The following is a 21,853-nucleotide window of genomic DNA, read 5'->3' as shown; positions in this document are numbered from 1 at the left end:
TGTAATATCGAACGAACTTATTTAATCACAGCCTTCATTGAATTAACGTATGGCAATAAATATGAATTGAATATTTCAGAAGTTATAGATGCCCATCTTCAGAACAATCAAACCCCAGAAGACAACAGTTTCACCAGTCCAGAGAAACTAAAAGGTGTGTGCAAAAAGGTGTTAATGCTTGTGTCGATTTATTGTTGAGGGTTAGTAATGTAGACATTATAATATGTGGGTCTTTTAAGAGTTAACGTTAAGTTCGTTAATGCAAAGAGGAATTACGTGATTATTAATGGTGCCTGCAAAGCAACATTATCACTATTGTGTCGGACAAAACTTCGGCGCGTAACTTGTCTCGCAGCTTTTGTCCTAGACCCATGAATGAGGTGTCAAATCGACCGGCTCATTGAGGAGAGGTGTGCTATGACTTTTCTAAGCGATCTGAGTACCGGTACTTCCGGTACCAGGTCTCAAAGTGGCCTTTTTTCCCCCCATAGACTCCCATTATAAACTTTGGAGGTTTATAACTCGGCAAACTTTCGAACTATCTACACCAAACTCAGCCAGCTCCTTTAGGGTGAGACTCTGAACAAACTTTTAAATTGGTGTACCGACTGGCCTTCCGGTTGTGCCGCAGCCCCGCCCCCAAAATATGCAAAATTAAAAAACTTTTTACAACATGGACATGTGACATATCAAAACACTCACAACAATGAGGGGAACTTCCTCAAGAGTATTCAGATGACGTCACAAGCTCGTCTCGACTAGCCTCCGGGATTTGCCACATGCAAGCACCATTCACATTTTCTTCAGGAAATGTATGTTCTAGTTATTGTTATTATTCTCTTCCAGCAAGGGTTTCTAATGCAGCACATTGTCTGCACCTTGACCAAAAAAATCAACAAGTCAACGAGTTCTGCTGCTCTGACTTCACTTTCACCATAATATTAAGCATTAGTATTAGGTTTGGTGTAACACTACAGAGCCAAAATGTTTAAAAAAATAATGATAATAATTCATTTGAAATATTTTCCATTTACTTTGATGGTGCACAGAGAGTCCAAAGCACACGGGGTCGAGAAAACAGGCCAGGAACGTAACCTTGTACTAGTGTATCATCATGTGTTTGCTGAGCTCCAGTGCAAAACACATAAAGGTTAGCAGGCCTGGGAATATCGTATATTTGGAGATAAAAATCACTAGATATCGTGTCAGGGTATTATAGTACCATTTTGAACAAGCTTAGAAGGAAAAAAAAAACAAAATGAACAGCCCAGACACCAAAAATGAGTTGTTTTGTTTTTCTACCTTTTTTTCTGGATATGAACCACGTTTTGTGTTGGTGTTTGAATAATAAATAGTTTATTCTCCTCATATCCATCAGCTGAAGGTCTTCAGTCAGAGCTTTAGCAAAACTGGAAGATCTGCCTGTAAAAATATTACTGTCTTTTAAAACTGCTGCTGCAGTCAACATCTAAAACCTGCCTGTGATTATAACACACAGCTTTTTTGGTTTTGACTTTTTTCCACCGGCCTGCTAACGTTTTATTCCCTTTTTGTAGGAGCGCTGGTTAAGATTTTCATGTTAGAAAAGTGTATCGGCAGCCAAAAACGTGTATTATGAGATCATTGCTTTTCTTTCCTCTCAGCAAAGTGGAGCAGTTCACGATCTGTTAGCGTTAAACACTCGCACAAGTTAATCGTTTTTGAGACACGACGTAACAGAAAGCGTAAACAGATTTCTGTCCTAGTTTCCCAAGTTTTTCGTACGGGTCGTGTTAATAAAGTCTTTTAGCTCTTTGGTAGTTGGATCATCTCCGGCTGCCACAGCACAGGTCATCGTCCAAATGGGTTTTGAGCCATGACTCAGAGGCGAGCTGGGCCGATCCCTAAACAAAAGCCCAAACTATTTTAGAATGCAACAGTATCCCCCTCTGAAAGCTTGGCTTGGGTGTATGACCATGTGTGGTGAAATTCTCTCAGGAGTTAGAACGGTCAACAACAGGAGGTGTATGTTCTCACTTAGAAACCTTTTCGTATCTAATCTTAACATTTACCGCAAGACATCATACTGTTTATTTCGTCCTATTTTCCGAGATAAGATCCAAACCGATCAGATGACTTGTGTTTAAGATGTTGTTCGGGCTGTTTGAACTTGTTCATTTGTGTCTCCACCCCTTTCCATCTAAGTGGTGTCTTCCAACCTGCCCACAGAAAATGAGATAGATGCTAAAGAGTCTGATATGTCAGACACACTGAGCCCCAGCAAGGACAAAAGCAGTGACGATACTTCAGGTATAATATTGTTTTATTTTTCTTTTATAAGATTTTATTAATTGGTTAAATGCCCCTGTGTAGGTCTTGCGTTCAGTTTTCCCCCCTTTTAATTGACCGATTTTCTCTCTTCAGTACTTGAAATTAATACATTAGCGGTATTTGAACTGTGTTTACATCATGTAATTAATTTCCATTTTTTCCCCCTTAGAGGGACAAATGGACGAACAGGAGCTGAACGAGCCGCAGAACAGGGCTTCCCTGATTAAAGGTTTTTTTTTTTTTTTTTGCTTCTACGTTAATGTTTGATATTTCCACATTGTGAATTTTACACAAATCTGCTGGTTATTTAGTCATATTTCAGACCGTTCTGTGGCGTATCGGCTGTTTTGAGGTCAGTGCGGTGGAACGTAGTCTAACTGTACGGTGTGACCGTATCCTTTTCAGCTATATATGGTCTAGTGCACTCGGAGCTGCTGAAGCTAAAAGCTATTCGAAGCTATTAACACTATTCGAAGGTGCCATCAGTAGGCTTAGGGATTGAACGTGTAAATGTAAACTCAAGTACTCGAGTATTAGCATCGCGAATTCTTCTTTCCAGAACCTTTTGCCTTCTGTTTGATCTCCGCAGCTGAACCACTTTTCCCCACAGTGGTGGCACCACAGGAATGTAAACCAATTAGAGCTCGCTTAGGCAGGAATGGCCTCGAGGGTACGGGCATGTCACGTACATCCAGGACATAAGAATACAGGGACCAAAACTACGTCACAGCTATAAACTTTATTATTTATGGATGTCACTGGACACTTATTGATGGAATCTGTTTTCCATTTGCTTTGATTTTATTCATTTGTATGGCTTCATTATGTCATAACTTAGTCACACGTAGAACGAAAACCTTCCGCAGTTTCCCACACTTTTGCCTCGTTGTGGTTTTCCGTTCGAACCAATCCGGTCCTTAAGTGACCATAATAATAAAAAGTGAGGTTGTCAATCTATGAGCAAATAGGCATGACTGGAAAAACATGATGTTTCTAAGCTGGCGTTAAGCCCTTGTTAGTGTTTGTGTTGGTTTTTGGTTGCCACTATGAGCTCCTGTGGGACGGCAGAATTAAAAACTCTACTCCTCCACCGATCTCGACGATCCGTCAGTTGTTTTCACCCTCTCGGGATTGAAAATTACCCTCCCGCCCTTCTGGAGATTTGACATGGCTCCAGCTCCAGTGTGACTAAGCTGTTCCCTGTCCAGTGCATCAAAGGTTCCTCATTCCTCTAGTCTCTGTTGTAGCAGTCTCTGTATCCATGCTGCCACAGAGGAATTTAACACACGACTCTATTCTAAACTGTCCCACTGACTCGTGCGGTGCTGTACAGCGTCCACCTGTTGCACAGTTGCCTTAAAAAGACCTGACACGCTAGTATACGAGAACGTATCAGCTAATCGTGTGTCTTCTGGTTACTCGGGACCATAATTAGCGATAAGGATCGTTATCCTACATCGTGATGATTTCTCTAATGACTGCTGAGGCTACATGTAGTTTCATTGGGGCTTTTAAGTTCTTAAAAGTCCTATTTTTAGCATTAGATCTCAAGTCATAATTACACATTGACTGCAGAAGTTTCCAGACTAGCACCATTATTCAAACTGCTCCGTCAGTCAAGTTCACTCTAAATTTAAACCAGAAAATAAACTTCCCGATTTGAACACCGGGTGTCACTAGTAAGGTTATAAGCTTTAGAGACTCTTTTTTTTTTTTTTTTTTTTTCCCCATTTAGCATAATGGAAGCAACCAAGAGGTAAATGTAGGATATTATACGAGCTGCCAGTGAGTTTAAAAAACACGTAAGTTAGTTAAAAATCAGTTGCTTTAACGAAGGGTTAGATTAATTACGGCTGTTCATACACAAGCCTGGTTCAGAGGGACCATAAAGTAATACGACAACCCACGAATTTTCTCTCCCTAAATGGCGCTCCCTCCTTTCATGTCATTTCAAGAAGATACATCATCCCGACAGCAAATAACAATCATAATCGGCGTCATTCGAAAGGTCCTCGTCCGGACCGTCTCTTAAAACTCGCTTCAGAAACGGCGTCATTCATCTTTTACTGTCTGTTCTTGAACTCCTAACTATTTTTGGCAAGGCAGGAAAAGAGCTTGTGGCCATCCGAAATGTTTTGCAGATGATAAGCCTGCGTTGAGATCACCACTTTTTCCTGTCGCTTCAATACGGCGCTCATCTGTTCAGAGTGAGCTCATGTCCTTTAATGGGAGCGTGATAACAGGCGCAGGCTCTGGTTAACACACTGGGAGGTGCAGGGGAGGAAGTGGCCTTTTCAGAGCCTCTTTGTGCTCCTGAACTTGCTGACAGACACAATGGCAAGCGGAGCAGTAGGGTGTGAGACAGGGACAACACGAAAAGCCTCATCATTTATGTTCAGCTGGAGTTTGGGATTGGGCCAGGTATTCATAAATCATTACTAAATCATTGGGGGTTTTACTTGGGTTAGTTTTTGCACTTAGTCCATAGAACTGATCTCTTATTTGCGTCACTCTGGGGCTCACTGTAGCCCTGGTTTCGGATCATCGCGTGAATTCTTTTTCCAAGCATCTTCAACCCAAAAGTATCTCAAGGATAAAAAAACAAATAACTTGGGAGTGTCAGTTGTTTGTTCTAAAGCTCAAACCGAAATTTCGCATTTATTGCATTCACATAAAATGCTATCGATATTGATATTGAAATTTTGAGCGTAATTATTCAATCGATCAGTCGGATTTATTTTCAGTATTTTTTTAATGAGAAGTTTTATAGCGATTGTAGTTTGTGTTGCGATCGTGTTCGATTTTATGTTCTAGTCCGAGCATACAGGAGATGTGTGTCGTGTGAAAATGTGTGTATATACGTGTGATGTAATGAGCCCCAGATAATCACTGTTGTGTAACTGTTGGTTTAAGAAAAAGGCAGGAAATCTGTGATGAATCTCTTCTACTAACGAGCCTGAATCTGTCCAGGGTGTGGACCGAGTATTCCGGCCCATGTTTATTCGTAGCCTCGGCTACTATATACAAGGTCGGGGATGACCCTCGAATAGAAATAACAGCAGTGAAAAGATCACTGTACGTTTGTGTTAAGAACAGTCACGCTGTCAGTGTGAGTGTGACAAACGTTCCAGACAAAACTCCCCTGTGGCTATTCAGGAAGTGAGGAGTCAATAAATAGTGAGTCCAGTGAACCATTTGATCAAAAGCTTTAATGAATGAATGAACACGAGCACAGCAATGTGGACGTCGGCGGTTAGGGATTACACAGAACCAACATTTCTGTTGTTCTTATCTTTGGCATGTCTTAAAGCTCTTGTGTAGCACAAGTGAATAGAAATGAGTCACCGTGTCCTTGCTCTAGTTCTGATTGGACTGCACTTCATTAAGACTCATTTGGTTTTGTTTAACCCGGGCTTTATTTAATTGTTTTCTGAGCATTGTGTATGATGGGATTAAGACTTCATCTGGGCTAAGTTGCTCAGAATCCTTCCAGGACTAGGAGAAGAAGAAATGATGTGTGTGAATGAAAAGAATGATATTTAAACCACATTACAACTTCCTGGCTGTATTATATTAATAATGATATCTGTCAGTTTCATGTTGATCAGGTTGCCAGATTCATGCAATTCCCCATAAATACACTCTGTTGGCCCAAAAAAGGATAACAGAAAAAGGTTCTCATGACTTTCCACAACATTAAATATAGCTATAAACGGATAATAGTGCACTCGTTTCTTTTTATTTAATAAATAACTTCACAGTTGTTTTAACAGGTAGCAGTGACATCACTTCACACAAGCCCATCATTGGTTAATTTGCTATGACCTCATGCTCTGTTGGGTTTTATTACTTTTTTATGTAATGGCGTTTCATATTGTATTTTAATGTTTACATCTTTTAGTGTTTTTAGTTGATTTTTTTTTTTTTCGTCTCCATGCACCGTTTCGTCTCCAAGCTTCGTACCAGTAACATTGAATCATGATGTCATAACAGCATTTAGTCTCTGATTTATACCAGGTTATCTAAGCAGTACTCCTGTGCACTTAAGATGAAGCCCGCGATTACTCGTATAGCCTACGGATCACATCTCGCCTTCTCATTAAGTCTATGGCAGAAGATCAGAGGAAGGGAGTGTGGGATCAGAGGAAGGGAGGGCTTGAGAACGTGCCCGAGCCGCGTAAAAACCTCAACCACGTTTGACAGGCATCTGACGTAAAGTCTGATCACTTTGAGCTAAAATTGAAGTATGACTTCAGTGTTCACATCTGTGCTGGGGCAAGCGATATTCATCGCTTTATAGACGGAGGTTTTTGCCAAAGCTCGTCATTTCTAGAGCACATGTGGGGATCACAAGGAAGGGCCTTATTTGTGGGGAAAGAAGACGGAAAAGCGAGAGAAGTGGCGAGGAAATCTGGTCAGCGTGGCCGCAAGCACTTAAGCTTAAAGCCTGCTCCTGGAACTGTCATTCAGTGGGTTTGGCCTGGCGCCAGTGCAGCGCTCCATATAACACACCACGTTATACTGCTTATGTGATGGAGAGTCATGCGTTCTGTCAGGGTACGTCGCTTAAATAATCGGGTACCGGGTAGATTTTGAAGCATCAGGTGCTGTACGAGAGGCCAAGCTTTTGGAATATGCATTTTGGATTTGCTTTAAAACGTGTGGTCAGATAGATGTTGTTTTACTTGCCGTGTTTCAGATACATAAAATTTACTTACAAAGATAAATGGATAACTAACATGAGTGAATGATGACATTTACCTTTGAATTCTCAACCATTTGTCATTATTTCTTGGCCATAAATAAGACCCTTGGCACCAATTCTTATAAATCCTGTTGTGTACTTTCATTGAAAACAAATTTTAAACAAACGAGACACATCTGTAGTCAAATCCAAGTCAAATACTCGGATAATTAGAATAATGTGATATTCTTTAAATACCTTGATGTGTGTGTGTGTGTGTGTGTGTATAAATGTGTATGAATGAAATTCACTTTCTCTGTCAGTTTAGGTCTTTTACTGTCAGTTGATTTTCACCACCTTCTCATATATAACTGTAATGTTTACACTCTTCTGACATTTCCCACTCTTTTGTGTATAGATGAGCTACAGAGGGCCAACCTGGAGCCCAGAGACACAGAGCAGGTCATCCACAAGTTACACATCGAGCTACAGGAGGCTCAGGAGCTCGCCAACACCGGCAAGCAGAAATGTCTTGAGCTACAAGGTACCGAACTGAACCTTCTGGCAAAACAGTTGTGTTTTTAAGTGTAGCTTCCATCCACTTGGGTGTCTAATTGCTTATCGTATCGATCGGTTTTTAGGGTTAACCGTTATTAAATTTACAGAAGACGACAATTTCAAACACGTTCTCATTCTAAAACTGAGCCACGTATCTTTTGGAGATCGTGATGTCCCCGAATCGGTTAAGTTAAGTTGTTTCTTCTGATAGCTCAGAGTCTATTCGGCTTTTAGCGGCGACGAACGGAACTTGTGGACGTTGCCGTAAGGTTAAATATTTGCAGGTCTGGCTAAGAATATAATGATGCAAATCATAGAGACGTTTTAGCTAGTTCATGTCAGCAAGATGACTGGACAGCATTCATTACTAAAAGGTTTTATGCGTGTTCATGGGTTCTGGTATTAATGAGTCATGTGTAGATCTTGTTCTTGGCTGTTTTTAGTAGGACATTAAAACATATAAAGCAAGTAGTTTATTTTAGTTATAAACCACTTGCCCTGGGGCACTTTAAGTCATCGGAAGGAACACTTTTTCTCATAGAGCTAAACCTCTCAGATTCATATTAGCAGTAATCTATCATGCATGCTTTTAATATTCTGTTTAAAGTGAGTAACTTTATATAGCAACTTTACTCCTCTTTATTTGGATCGGTTATATAAGTTTAACATCTGTAAGAGTAACACATGCTGTCTGAGTCTTTCTGGGCTAAACTTTTTCATTTTTATTTTCTTCCCTCTTTCTTCCAGCTCTGCTTGAAGAGGAAAGGAGAAGCAACAGGCAGCAGACGGAGGAATCGTCTAAACAGATTCAGTACCTGCAGAGTAAGTGTGAATTTGAGACCCAGCTCTGAGGAAGGTTGTTTGATATATTTTAGAAGAAATAATAGCGATCTTTTATTCAGGGCATGAAGGTGTGACAAAAAAGACGAGCCTGAATTTGTCATTTTTTTTGGACTTTGGATGTTTTCCCTGTTGCAAATACTTTTAGAAAGTTCCATCGATAGATTAGGTGCACGTTGAATATTATAATAATTTGATAGTTTGCTAGCTAACCTTTTCCCTGCGTCCTCCTGTAGCTCAGCTCGCCAAGCTGCAGTCAGACATGGAGGCCCTGCGCGAGCAGAGAGAGAACACCATCTCCAACACACGGGACGAACTCTACAGCGCCCAAGAGGAGGTGCTCGTGCTCCGCCACGCCATGGAGGCAGCCATGGCAGAGAGGGAGCGCGACATCGCCGCCCTGCAGGCAGACCTCACCGCCGTCACGGCTGAACTCGACAAGTGGAGAAAAGCGGCGTCCAAGTACGAACTGGAGATCGGCACCTTACAGGAGAGCTTCAAGCTGCAGAGCCAGCACCAGGAGCGAGCCTTTCAGCTACAAGGTGAAGGTTTTGACCACGATTCATTAAAATCCTTGTTATTAAAAATCCTGCAGTTCAAGTTACAACCTTATTTAGTTTTTCTGTAAGCTTTTGTTGCTTGTTATGTCCTAAACGATTACACCATCGAAATATTTAAAAATAAATACGTCTCGAGTGTATCAACATAATCGGGACACGCACGTATGTGTACAAATCATACAACACACATTTCTGCTTGAGCAGTAATGCCATAGTTAATAAAAATAAAAATAAACAATCCAGCATTATTTACATTCTGAGCCCAACAAAACGCTGAGCTCAGGTCTCAGGAGAATGGCCTGGGTCAAACACAGGAGCACAGACAGGCAGACATTTGCATCACAGGCAAAGTATTGAGCTTTGTTTCCACAAACATCCATCTGGTTACACAACATTATCCAACAGTTAGCTCACACCCGGTATCTATTTAGCTTTTTGTCGAGAGGATCGGCTTCTTCGTAGCACGTTTTTCTGTCCAGTGTTGTGGAAACTTTCGTTCCCTGCAGACGGGTGTCATCTTGTTAGCTGCCGATGTTTGTTTGTTTGTTTGTTGTCTTTCTTTCCTTCCTTTTCCTGTTGCATGGAGCCATGGCTTTGTGTAGTGAGGTGTGAGATTTAGCAGTAATGAATTTTATTTTAATTTATTTTAATTAATTTATTTATTTGTTTGTTTGTTTGTTTTCCCAGAAAAATTCTGAATTACTTGTAGGGTTTAGCATTTATTATATTAAGATATTGACTGATTTTTGTAACGTATAGGCTGAAAGAAAACGTGGATGTCCATACAGAAGGACATTTTTAACAATCTTCTAAATAAATAAATAAATAAATAAATAAAGAACTAAAAATAAAGGACAGTTTTGTAGGCTATTGAAAATGTTATTGTTGACTAATTAAGACAATAGAACCAGATCATTTGTCCCTGTAGTTTGACGTTGTCTCTCTGCCTGTCTTGTCCAGGTGAGCTGGAGAAGTTGCAGGCCGAGTGCTCGACCCTGCACAGAGAGTGCGAGGCTCTGCGCTTAGAGAAAGTGACTCTACTGGAGAAACTGCACAAGCTGGAGGTGGAGCTCAGCAGGTCAGTGCGTGTCATCAGCTTGTCTCTTTTAAAAACCTGTATTTTACAGAGAGGATTTCAGATTATGGTGTCCATGTAAACCGTATGCCCTTAAACGTGACATGCTTGTGTCATTCTATACAAAATTCTAAGCGCAAGCTAGTAATTTGCAATAGAACACTAGTTTTTTTTAATGCAGATTTTCTCTCCTTGCTCCGAAAGAGAAAATAAAGACAAATCCCTTTATTCTGACGAGCAGAAAGTAACAAAGCGTTTTTTTTTTTTTTTTTGCGTAGCTCCAGAGAGCAGAGTGCCACTCTGAGCAGCAGCCTGAACGCCCTGGAGAAGTGTCAGGGTGACCTGGAGAACAAACTGGGTTCCATGCAGAACCAGCACCAGCAGGACGCGTGCAGGCTGAAGGTGGAGCTCAGTCAGGCCGAGAGCCGCACCAAGGACCTGCAGAAAGAGGTGCGGAGAGTTTGTTATTGTTTGCACTGAATTACCAGATTAGACTTCTGTTTGGAGAAACTCTCACATGCTCGCTCGCTCTCTCTCTCTCTCTCTCTCTCTCCGCAGTATGAGGATACTCAGAGCCAGTTGTCAGACCTGCGGCGGCGCTATGAGCAGACAGAGCAGGAGAAGAGCTCCATTAATGACGAGCTGGAGCAGTGCAAGGTCAATCTGAAGCTGCTGCAGGAGAAGGGCAAGAATGTGAGTGCACACGTTACTTTGTAGCACGTCCTGTCTAGATCAGGGCCGTGTGTGTGTGTGTGTGTGTGTGTGTGTTTAAACAGCAGGTCACACCACAGCTCCACAAGGCTACAAACCTTTTCCACTGACAAGATGTCTGTGCCGTTACCAAAACCGATGCTCAGGATAAACCGACCGTAACTTGCCTCAGCGTATAAATAGTGGAAACGATTCTGCGCTCAAAGTTCCAGTAGGTATCGAAGCTACACGATGCAGTCACACCGAGTTACAGCAGGGAAACGACTTGGCTAGTTAGCAATCAGAGTGTAGAGATGTGGAGCTGTGAGAACCGGACAGACCGAAGGAATAAAGCGCTGCCGCATTGCTCTGTTTAGTCAAAATTTTTTTTTTTAATCAATTAAATAAATCTTTATCGCATGCTATTTTTAAATATTAATTATAGAGTGATTCGGTCTGGATTTTTCCTTCAATAGTGCGGGTTCTATTTAGGTCAGCGTAATTATTTGTTAAACGCTAGTTTCCTTCTTGGATCACTTTATCGTGCTTGCACTCCTTAATTGAGCCATTTTACCATCATTAAATTAACAGATTGAACTGTTGTCACGGCGATGGAGCCTGTGACGTCTCTGCTTCTCGGTCCCGGTCCGTATGCTTTAACTAACCTCAAAAAAAAAAAAAAACTGGCATAGTCTCAAATACCAGCACGTTTACCTCGTCAGTGGAAAAGCGTTCTCTTGGAACTTTTGAGCTTTTCTGAGAGACGTCTTTCTGAAGCTCCCAAATCTGACGGATCTTCCTCTGAACGAATGTATCCGTACACACAAAGGGTCGAATAGAAAGAAAAAGCCTTCTGCTCTCATTTCCTTTTTTTTTTTCCGCTTTGTTCAGCGTATTTTTATTTATTTATTTATTTTAAGCACCATACCGATTTCCTCCGACGTGAAGCTCTGTGTCTGATGGCAGTTAATTAGCCTCTGGTTCTCAGGAGCTCCTCTCTACACTGATGTCAGCACAAAGCCGACATCCTGCAGCTGTAGCATAAGTAAACGCTTCAGCCTCACACTCGGGTCACGTCTAGGAAAACCGATTTTGTGCCATGTGTGCAAACCTAATAAGACGCAGCGGGAGGCACGTGTTTAGATTTTACCTTTCAGTTAGAGACGTCAAACACAAACGTTCTTTCCTCTGTATTTTCCCTTCTCATCCTGGTAACGTATTGCCTGACAATAAGCTACACAAAGCTAGTGATCACTGCTTACAGCGTTAAACAGTATTCGTATCACTAGCTCGACACCTCAACACTCACGTTTGCTGGAAAGTCACACAGCGCTCTTTAAACCGGAACCTTAAAGCACCTTCCACCACTTTAACACAAAACATCTGTGGCTCATTAGACAATGATTTCTACTCGAAGATGAATCCTTTCGTGCTCGCCGTCGATGATAAAGTAGCAGAAGAAGCCTTTAACACGGTTCCATTTTCAGAAAAGTTTGCAGATCTTTTGAATTAACTTGTCTATTAACACCTCTCTCTCTCACTGTCCTTGTCGTTTATGTCCTGCTTCTAGATGTCCAAGTATATCTGTCGCTATCAGACATTCAGTAATTCTGTTTGTTTTAATGTTTTTCTGTTGAATCGATCGATTTGAGTTCTTCCTTTTCTGTTCCATTTGTTGTTGAGTTTACTGTGCGCCCCTTTTCAGACCCGATTTGTGTTTGATTACTTTAAAAGTTGATTACTGTAATATCCCTTCCCTCCTCTAGCCATCCATATTGCAGCCTGTCCAAGCCATTTTCATCGGCCTTATCCTGGCTTTGCTGTATTGGTGCTTCGGCCAAATGTGGTAGAAAGGTACACAGCGCTCCTGTCGAGTCCGTGTGTGTGTGTGTGTGTCCTGTTTTCCTCTCTACTGTTCACCATCCTGTGTATCAAAAATGCATGGCCACAAAAATAAATAAATAAATAAATAAAAAAAACAAGCATTCTTTTTCCTCACTCATGCTTTGACTAAAATCCCTTTTTGGTGCTTAGCAACATTTTGGGGGAAAACTAACCTTTTCCTCGTCCACACAATACCACCTACTAATCATCCCTCCATCCGTTATTGTCCGTCTTTGCTTGGAACACTACCAGAAGTGAAACTCTGCAATAGGGATTGTGGATTATTTGGGCTTTTTTCCCCCCTCATCCTATTATTTATTTATTTATTTATTTATTTATTTACTTTTTAATTAATTTGTCTATTTTTTTTTAAATCATATTAAACACTGCTTTATTTTATTTCTTTCTTTGAAATGAAAGAAGGCTGTGTTTTGATTTGAATTATTTTAATGGCCAAGTTGCTCTGATGGTAGTTTGCTCTGTCTTCCTTCATTCATTTATAAATGTCTTACTCTATCCATTCATGCTTTCATTCTCTTTCTTCTTCCAAGGTGTTCCCCCCCCCCCCTTCAACACTCTCTCTCTCTCTCTTTCTCTCTCTCTCTCTCTCTCTCCATTCTTCCTCTGTCTCGGTCTGTTTCTCTTTCTGTCTCAGCCAGTTCCAGTGCTGTAAGAGCTGCTCGCTCTGCCATTATCATGTAAATGTTGCCGTTAACGCCGCTGCTTTTTTTTCGTCGTCTTTTCAGAGCGGTTGGATGCCCTGGATGCCGGTGGTCGCCGTCATGGTTGCCGTGACGGCAGTAGCGCTGTACCGAAGCCTGTCCAAGAGCTCCTCCTGAGGCAGATAACCAATCACAAACACAGCATGGCTCACTCTGTCACCCTAATGTCATGTTTTAATCCTGAGGTCAGGGCTGTTCCAGACTCATTACCTCCAAATGTGAGAATGCAACTCCAGGGTGTCCAGCGTGTGACTGTATAAAGTGCAAATGTACATATTTTAGAAAAAGAGGGGGTATAAATGGTCTAACTTCTATTATAGATGAAATAAATATATATGCTTTTTTCAGTTAGATGGGAATCTTGATAAATAAAGTGGCCTAAACTAGGCTTTTTTTTTTCCTTCCTCATGGGTACCAAACGTTTTTTTTTTTGCGTTGACGTTCAATGTGTGGTTTGCCATGTTAGATGTTAATGTGGTATTCCGAATAGATGCGAAGCCAAATTATAATCTTAAAAGATTGGGCACAAAGAGGTGAAGTGCCTGATTTAACTACCACTAGATAAGTGTAAACACTTTTACTTACACACACACACACACACACACACACACAGAGACACATTTTTGTCCTCACGCTCCACTACTGCAGTGTTTCATTCAGTCGAAACGTCTGGAAATCGTTCAGTCCCGTGTGCCGTGATTGTGCGCTCCAGTCGACCTCTTACACAAACGAGCAGCACAGTAAGGTCGTCGTACTCTAGCATAGTTTTCTTTGTATCGTGTACTTTAAAAGGAAATATTCTTGTGAGAGACACTACAGGACTTTTCTAATTCAAATCCGTAGAGATGTAGAGACTCCGTGTCAGTGTGAAGTTATGAAAAACATCAACCTGGGTATATTGTAGCTTTTAAGAACACGCTGTCCCACCATTGGGACTCTCTCTCTCTCTCTCTCTCTCTCTCTTTCTCTCTCTCATTCTCTTTGTTTGGAAGATTCAGGCTCGTCAATGAACGCTGCAGTTCCTTAATCGACATATACGGACAGTTTTACAGTATCTCCTGAACAAGGCTCTGGGATCTCGCTGCCTTATCTGTAACACAGAGATCTTATTTTACAGCAAATTGGTGAAGTCTATAAAAAAAAAAAACTGCTAAATTGTGTAAGGGGGTATGCATTCTTTAAAATGACTACTTAATCGAAGCACAGTAATACAGAGTGGATTTGTTTATGGTGTAATTATTAACGGGTTAACGGGAACGACGGAGTGTCGAATGGATCGAACAGTGTGTGTGCTGGAGAGAAATAACCAAGGATTTATATCGTGTTGGTTCACGTTTTTGTTTGCTGCGCTGTAAATAAAACTCTCGGTCATGAAACAAATGGCCTGACGTTCCACCTTGTCAATAAATGTCCTTTTTATTTTATCGTTTTTGAATTACAAACTAACAAAACATCTATGGGAATAAAAGTAAATAATGCAAAGCATGGTGTAGCACAGAGAGGTTCCACTCTGAAATTTCCCCAAAGCATCAAAAATCATCTCCGAGCACTTCGGCTTTGAGAAACTTGTCTTTTTATTTTTATTTTATTTTATTATTTTTTTTTTTTTAGTATCAGACATTAAAAGTTCTTCCTTCACACACATCTAAGGCACGATAAGAACATCTGACCTTGGCATTGTTTGTAAATATGTATGTATGAATGTATGTGTGTAAATGTATATAATATTCACAAAATAAAGTTGAATATCAGTGGCACTGATCACGTCAAATGTTCTGCTGCAGTCCGTCGGCGAATGAAACGTCGCTCACAGTTTAGCATCTTATATTTTCTGTTCTTTTTTTTTTTTTTTTCTTCTTCTTCTTCTTCTTTCCACACCACACCAGTTCTTATTGTTTGCTCTGACTTTTTAAATGATTCTTTTTTTTTTTAGTCATTCACAACACAATGCATGGTTGTTATTCACCTAGAAGTGTTTGAACAAAGGAGACTGTTTCTTCATGCGACTTACTGTAAACGAACACAATTGGCAAAAAGGCGTCCGGTTCGTAGCTCGAACGGAAACGCAAAACTAGTTTGCAGATGTAGCTTTAAACATGACAGTTCTGAACAAACTGCAAAGATCTACACTCCTCGTTCACTTTAATAGGAACACCGGCTCAACAAAGATGCGTGAAATCACACTAATGCAGATCATCATTCATACACAAACATCAGAGTTGGGAGGAAAAGTCCGATCTCTGTGACGTGACGTGGTTGTCGGTGTCAGATAGGCTGGTTTAAGTGTTTCAGAAAACTGCTGATTCTTAAAGCTTACGCAAATTGAAGCGAAAAACATCCTGTGAGTAGAAGGTGGAAGGTCAGCAGGCTGAAACACCTTGTTGAACGTTTGACCTCAAGAGAAAAGCCAGAGTCGCTCACATAAGCATTCTGTAACCGTGGTGATAAGATAACCGTATCAGAACTAACAAGACCCTTAAGATGGATAACCTTTAACAGCCAAAGACCACATCAAGGTCCACTGTGATCAGACAAGAACAGATAGTGACCAGAAGTGACATTTAAAGTGATCTGCTATTAAAGTCCATCCACTTGTGCATCCCGAGATGCTTTTCTTCTCACCATAACTCATGAAAGAAGGATTATACGAGTTACTATATACTTCTTGGCAGCTCCAATTAAGCTCACCATGTTCCTCATACCACAGTGGTTAGTCACGGAGATTACACTTTTTCCTCAGTCTGTTGTTAGATGTGAACATTTCCTGAAGCTCTTGACCTGCATCTGCAGGGTTTATCTGAACAACTGCGGAACTGACGAGGTGTTCCTATTAAAGTGGCCGTATATTTAGAGCGACTACTTCAGAGTCTTATCATCCAGGCCGGTGGTACAGCGTTCAGCCTGTAAATAATTTTTCCTTTCTTTGTTTATGTTTTGTTAATCATTTTGAACCGATCGATTAGAGAACAGTTCAGAATGAACTTTTTCCTTAAGAGACCACTGTTTGAAATTCTATTTTGTAAAAGAGCACAGAGTCACAAGAGAGTTTCTGGATACAGAGTTAAATAATTGCACTAACACAATGTGATGTGCATGGTTTTAATAAAAAACAACTTTTCTCTTCTTGACATGTCGCCTTCATTTATTTATTTATTTATTTATTTATCTGCTTTTCATTTGGTTCACGAATGCTCCGAGCAGGAGGAGACGGCGGAGCATGGACGACAAACCCCAGACAAAACTCTTAGTCCGGCTTTTATACCTTCATTCATTTTCTACCGCTTATCCGAACTACCTTGGGTCACGGGGAGCCTGTGCCTATCTCAGGTGTCATCGGGCATCAAGGCAGGATACACCCTGGACGGAGTGCCAACCCATCACAGGGTACACACACACACTCTCATTCACTCACGCACTCCGGACAATTTTCCAGAGATGCCAATCAACCTACCATGCATGTCTTTGGACCGGGGGAGGAAACCGGAGTACCCGGAGGAAACCCCCGAGGCACGGGGAGAACATGCAAACTCCACACACACAAGGTGGAGGCGGGAATCGAACTGGGCCTTGAACCCTGATCCTCTGATCAACAAACCAGAATCTTAACCAGTTGAGCCACTACTGCCCCAAATTATTTTCCTCTTACAGCAGCGGTGTCCGATCGTATCCGTAAAGGGCCGGTGTGGGTGCAGGTTTTCATTCCAACCAAGCAGACGCCACACCAGAGTCTACTAAAAGCCAAGAGCAACTGATTAAACAGGTGGAATCAAAACCTGCACCCACACCGGCCCTTTCCTATGTATGCAGTTTTTCTGTGCTTTATTAATGAACACCTATTTTTATTAAAAATCTCTGAAGTTAAGTCATGTAAATAAGTCATGGTCGTCTTGTCAAGGACACGAGGAGCCTGACTTATTTATATGACTTAACTTCAGAGATTCTTTTAAAAAAAATAGGTGTTCATTAATAAAGCACAGGAAAAGCACTTTCTCTGCTAAATGTTTAAAAGAAACATCACGGTATCTGCAGTCATAGTTTGTTTAAAGTCTGTCGACTGTTGTCATTTGTTCCTGTAGAAATGATAATTCCCTGCAAATCGGATTCAGGACTTTGACCTGGTTTTAAAAGGAATAAGGACGTTATCAGTTTAGGGTCAGTGTTGTGTTTGGACACAAGATGGCAGTCCTTAGCATACACAATAGTGTATGTGGTGTTTATCTTGCTTACCTTGAGTCTGTGAAACACATCCACGAATTTCCATCCAGCTTCGGCTTCATCTATAGCCGTCGCATCGGGGTTGCAGGACCTTAACATGGACGACGCTCACTAAACCCAGCAGAGTTCATACAGTCCATTCTGTCCCGTTTCACTTCATTCAGTGCATGTACTCTATTTCAATAGCTTTACAGATTTAAAGCTAATGTTGTAGTTTGTTACTTTATCTTTCATTTCAGTGATTAATCATATTTACAGAGACTGCATCCCAAATACAGTGCATCCCAAATGTAGTCAGTCTTCTGAGAAACCTCTGATGCCCTTGGTTTTTTTGTATGGACCTACAAGGGTAATAACGAGATTGTGTCCATATCTATGCAAACTGGAAGCACACGCCTTTCTCAGAGCGAATTAATTCACTGACGCCATTTTCATATTCATTCAGATCACTTCTAATGTCTTCTTGAAACCTTAGACTGTGTCTCAAATACACTACATGACACACTGTTGTATTGAACGGCTTTGTATAGTGTAGCGTTATAATTTCCATTCACTGGAACTGAGGGGGGGGGCACGGTGGCAGGTTAGCCTCACAGCTCCAGGGTCGGGGTTCGATTCCCACCTCCACCTTGTGTGTGTGGAGTTTGCATGTTCTCCCCGTGCCTCGGGGGTTTCCTCCGGGTACTCCGGTTTCCTCCCCCGGTCCAAAGACATGCATGGTAGGTTGATTGGCATCTCTGGAAAATTGTCCCTAGTGTGTGATTGTGCGAGTGAATGAGAGTGTGTGTGTGCCCTGCGATGGGATGGCACTCCGTCCAGGGTGTATCCTGCCTTGATGCCCGATGACACCTGAGATAGGCACAGGCTCCCCGTGACCCGAGGTAGTTCGGATAAGCGGTAGAAGATGAATGAATGAATGAATGGAACTACGGGGCTTTAACATGTTCCAGTAGGACACAAAGTGTGGTCTACAAAAGACAAGGTCTGTGAAGGATGATGAAGGTGGAAGAACTCGAGTGTTCTGCATCCTGAACTTTACTGAACACCTTTGGGATGAACTGGAATGATGTTTGCACTCCATGACTCCTCACCTAACATCCCAACAGCCATGCTCCAAAATCTAGTGGAAAGCCTTCTCAGAAGAGTGGAGCTTATTATACCAGCAGATGAGGACATCTGTTAATGCTCATGAATCGGGATGAGCTCATGTGGGTGTGACAGTCAAGGTGTCCGCTTACTTTTGGACACACAGAGAACCTCTGCGACGGCTGAGATACCGAGGAATCCAAACTGATCATTTTATGTTGTTTGAACTTTAACTTCTAAACTAAATTAATCAAGAATGCTTTTCTGGTCCGGAATTCCTGTTGACCCTGATCTGCATTGTTCATTTGTCCGCCACACTGGACGTTTTCTATAATTGCTATGCTTCAAGGAAATGCTCGTTTGAGAACCATGTGAACTATCTAAGGAATGCACGTCTTCCATCATCCTTAGCTACTCCGAAACCGACATACTTGTCATATAACCAATTGTAAATGTGATGTTGAGCCAAGTATCAAAACTCTGACAGGAAATTCTTCAGGGCCTCACCCCTGAGATGTTGTGCGTACGTGTTCGACACATAAAGGTCCGCTGTAAGCAGTCTCTGAATCACGTCAGTTTATCATTGACACAGAATCGATTCTTATCAAGGGCAGTGCTCTTTAAAGCTTGATCGGGTGCAATTTAGGCAGAAAATCTAAAGCTAAGGTGGCTGATTCATGGTTCTGCATTGAGTGAGTGGGAGAAGCATCACACCACATTGATTATTTTCCTGTAATGGGGCAAACAGATAATGTCCCTAATGGTGCTTTGGATGTTTTCAGTTCCTGCGTGATTGAAACTTGTGATTGACTTGCCATTCAAGAACTTTGTAAATGTTGGTCCTGTAGCATCTGAGCTGTTTTAGCAGTAATGTTTGCACTTAAAACTCTTGCTGCAAGGTAAAGTTCCACTACATGGACTTCTCAGGAATCCTCCTGCTGCTGTGTTTATCGGTCACACCTTCATCAAAGACAAGTGAGCTGGTTCCGCTGGCAACCATTCACCTAATTGCCCTCTCACTTCCACCATAATTTACAGGTTGCTCATGAGTTCCTTTGTTTACATGTTAAACTTCTTCATACATGTATATGTCCATGATGTCCACGGCCCTAGATCTTTATAGGCTTTTACAAAACCTGTTGTTTACAAACAGGCCTGAAGTCTCTGAGACGACGAGGTGTTCCTATGGACGTTCACGATTGGAGACTTCCGATACGAAGGTCAATAAAACAAGATGTCTGGTACTGAATAACAAGAAACAAAAAACATAGTCCACTAAAATTGGTGGATTGTGTATAAAATGGCTGTGATTCCCTTTTAGGAGTTTCTGGCACTTCAGCTTCGAGGTCATTCTTTTATTTCACATTCAATATCAAGTCAAATCTGTTCCTCTTTAAAATAATAATACTAATAATAATGGAACACATTATGTCAGCTTAACCATTCATGAGAGGAAACCAGGAACTGCCTCTAGGTCTGATAGCTGACAGGTGTACTCTGTCTCTAGGGGAAGTTGATGTAATTCTTCGGATGATTCAGCTGATGATGAGACCAGACAGCTAGGCCATGAATGTAGACACTTAGTGTGCACCCTGAGGAGATAAACTGTGGTTGAGACACTGTGATTAGCTCAAAGCTAAGGTGGGGCACTATGAGCAAATCCTTCTGGGTGTTTATTACTGCCGATGTGTCACCATTATGCTGGAAAAAGACAATGTGACAATTCTTGTAATGGTAAAGGTGACCAAGCTGCTGATTTGTCACCCTGACACTTTATCGGCATGACGATCTTCGTGGCTAAATATCAGCTCTCGGCCTTTCTGCATACTTGCTTTAAAAAGATATAAACTTTGATGGTCTTGTGGGAACCTGCTGCTGTGATAAACGTTAAAGCGGAACACTGCACACAGTTGTTGTAGGACTGGGTGTGGTGAATACTAGTCTTGTTTGTAGGAAGCCGTGATGCAATGCTGAATCACCCGAGTCGTTCATTCTGATCATGTCCTTCCCGAATACATCCAGAACATTGATTGCAACACAAATGTATGCTTCATGTTACAAAGACCTATCTCCATGCTACTATACATCTTTTATAACCTTCAATAATGGGCCTAAGACAGGGTTACCTAACTCCAGTCCTGGTAGACCACAGTTCGGTGGTTTCCCGGCACAAAATCCACTCACCAGCACAGAGTATTTTTTAAGGTGTATTGGAACAGATGAATGACCAAACTGTTGTAGATATAGTGTATCATTAAAAACAGTCAGACATTTGACCTGCAGTACATTTGGCGGAACACCTAGACGGCAGATTGTTAGCACCTTCAAATAACATCCTAGTAAGTGGTCTACTCTAAATTGTTTAGAAAAAGCCGACTGTCACCTAAACGGTACAGTGAGATCATTTTCTTCACATATCCAAACGCATTAGGAAGCGGAGGTCCAAGCACAGGGTCAGCCGTGTTACAGTTCTCCTGGAGACACCTCATCAATACCCCAGAGACTCACTGAGCCACTCTAGGTGTAGATATACGTGGTGCCAGGGTGATGGACTGGCATCTCATTCAGGATGTGTTTCTACCATGTACTGAGTTTCCAAAGATTGGCTCTGGATCCAATTGCAAACCTTGACAAAGTGGTTTATGAAGACGATGAAAGACAGAATTTGATTATACGCCTGCTTCAATCTGCCTTTTTTTTTTTTTTCACCAATATTTAGAAAGTTGACAAAGTTCATTTTATACAACTTCAGAATTTCTATTGAAATATTGTACAATTGGAATAAAAAAAAAAAAAACTACACTACAAGCTACAGCTTTGCTGAGAAATCAAGTCTGGGTGGGAAATAAAGCGATGAAATATCAAGATGCTATAAAAAAGGTAATTCACAGAGGTGACGTCACAAAGATGCAGGATTAAGATGATCAGGTGTCTTTCTCACTTCCCCTTTTTCTTTTTGTTTTGTTTTTGAATTTTTATTCTTTGTTGTTTTATCAAGAAATTTTTCTTATACAGTGACAACATTTGTATTGTATATACACGTGTATATCCTGTTCCCCAACGAGAGTTTTGTATGTTGGTGCTTTTTGTTAATAAAAAAAAAAAAAAAGGTGTCTTTCTCAGGCTTGAGATAAAGCGCTCATAAGTGGCGTCACTGTGGTTTGGAGTGCGCATGCGCCTGCGCCGGGGAAAGATCCTAGGCTGTGAGTGTGTAGAGTTCAGACGCTGC

At 41.3% G+C, this 21,853-nt stretch overlaps 1 protein-coding gene across 14 annotated transcripts in view; it reads left to right on the top strand.

Annotated features, from left to right (window-relative positions):
• The window catches only part of slmapa (sarcolemma associated protein a), a 53,504-nt gene extending 38,424 nt beyond the window's left edge, over positions 1-15,080 (top strand). For 7 of the 14 annotated variants that reach the window (XM_060858447.1, XM_060858444.1, XM_060858441.1 and 4 more), the window contains 10 exons: positions 80-154; positions 2,185-2,289; positions 2,480-2,539; positions 7,413-7,538; positions 8,300-8,374; positions 8,629-8,934; positions 9,913-10,030; positions 10,306-10,477; positions 10,586-10,720; positions 13,348-15,080. In XM_060858447.1, the coding sequence (XP_060714430.1) occupies positions 80-154; positions 2,185-2,289; positions 2,480-2,539; positions 7,413-7,538; positions 8,300-8,374; positions 8,629-8,934; positions 9,913-10,030; positions 10,306-10,477; positions 10,586-10,720; positions 13,348-13,440 (1,265 nt within the window). In that variant the 3' untranslated portion in view covers positions 13,441-15,080. Of the gene's footprint in view, positions 1-79; positions 155-2,184; positions 2,290-2,479; positions 2,540-7,412; positions 7,539-8,299; positions 8,375-8,628; positions 8,935-9,912; positions 10,031-10,305; positions 10,478-10,585; positions 10,721-12,483; positions 12,572-13,347 lie in introns of all 14 variants that reach the window. The other 7 variants (XM_060858454.1, XM_060858442.1, XM_060858455.1 and 4 more) reach the window with 4 other exon arrangements.
• The last annotated feature ends 6,773 nt before the right edge of the window (positions 15,081-21,853 follow it).

The sequence above is a fragment of the Tachysurus vachellii genome, chromosome 22 (genome assembly GCF_030014155.1).
Source record: "Tachysurus vachellii isolate PV-2020 chromosome 22, HZAU_Pvac_v1, whole genome shotgun sequence".
Lineage (NCBI taxonomy): Eukaryota > Metazoa > Chordata > Actinopteri > Siluriformes > Bagridae > Tachysurus > Tachysurus vachellii.
This window is presented reverse-complemented; position numbering and strand designations above follow the sequence as displayed.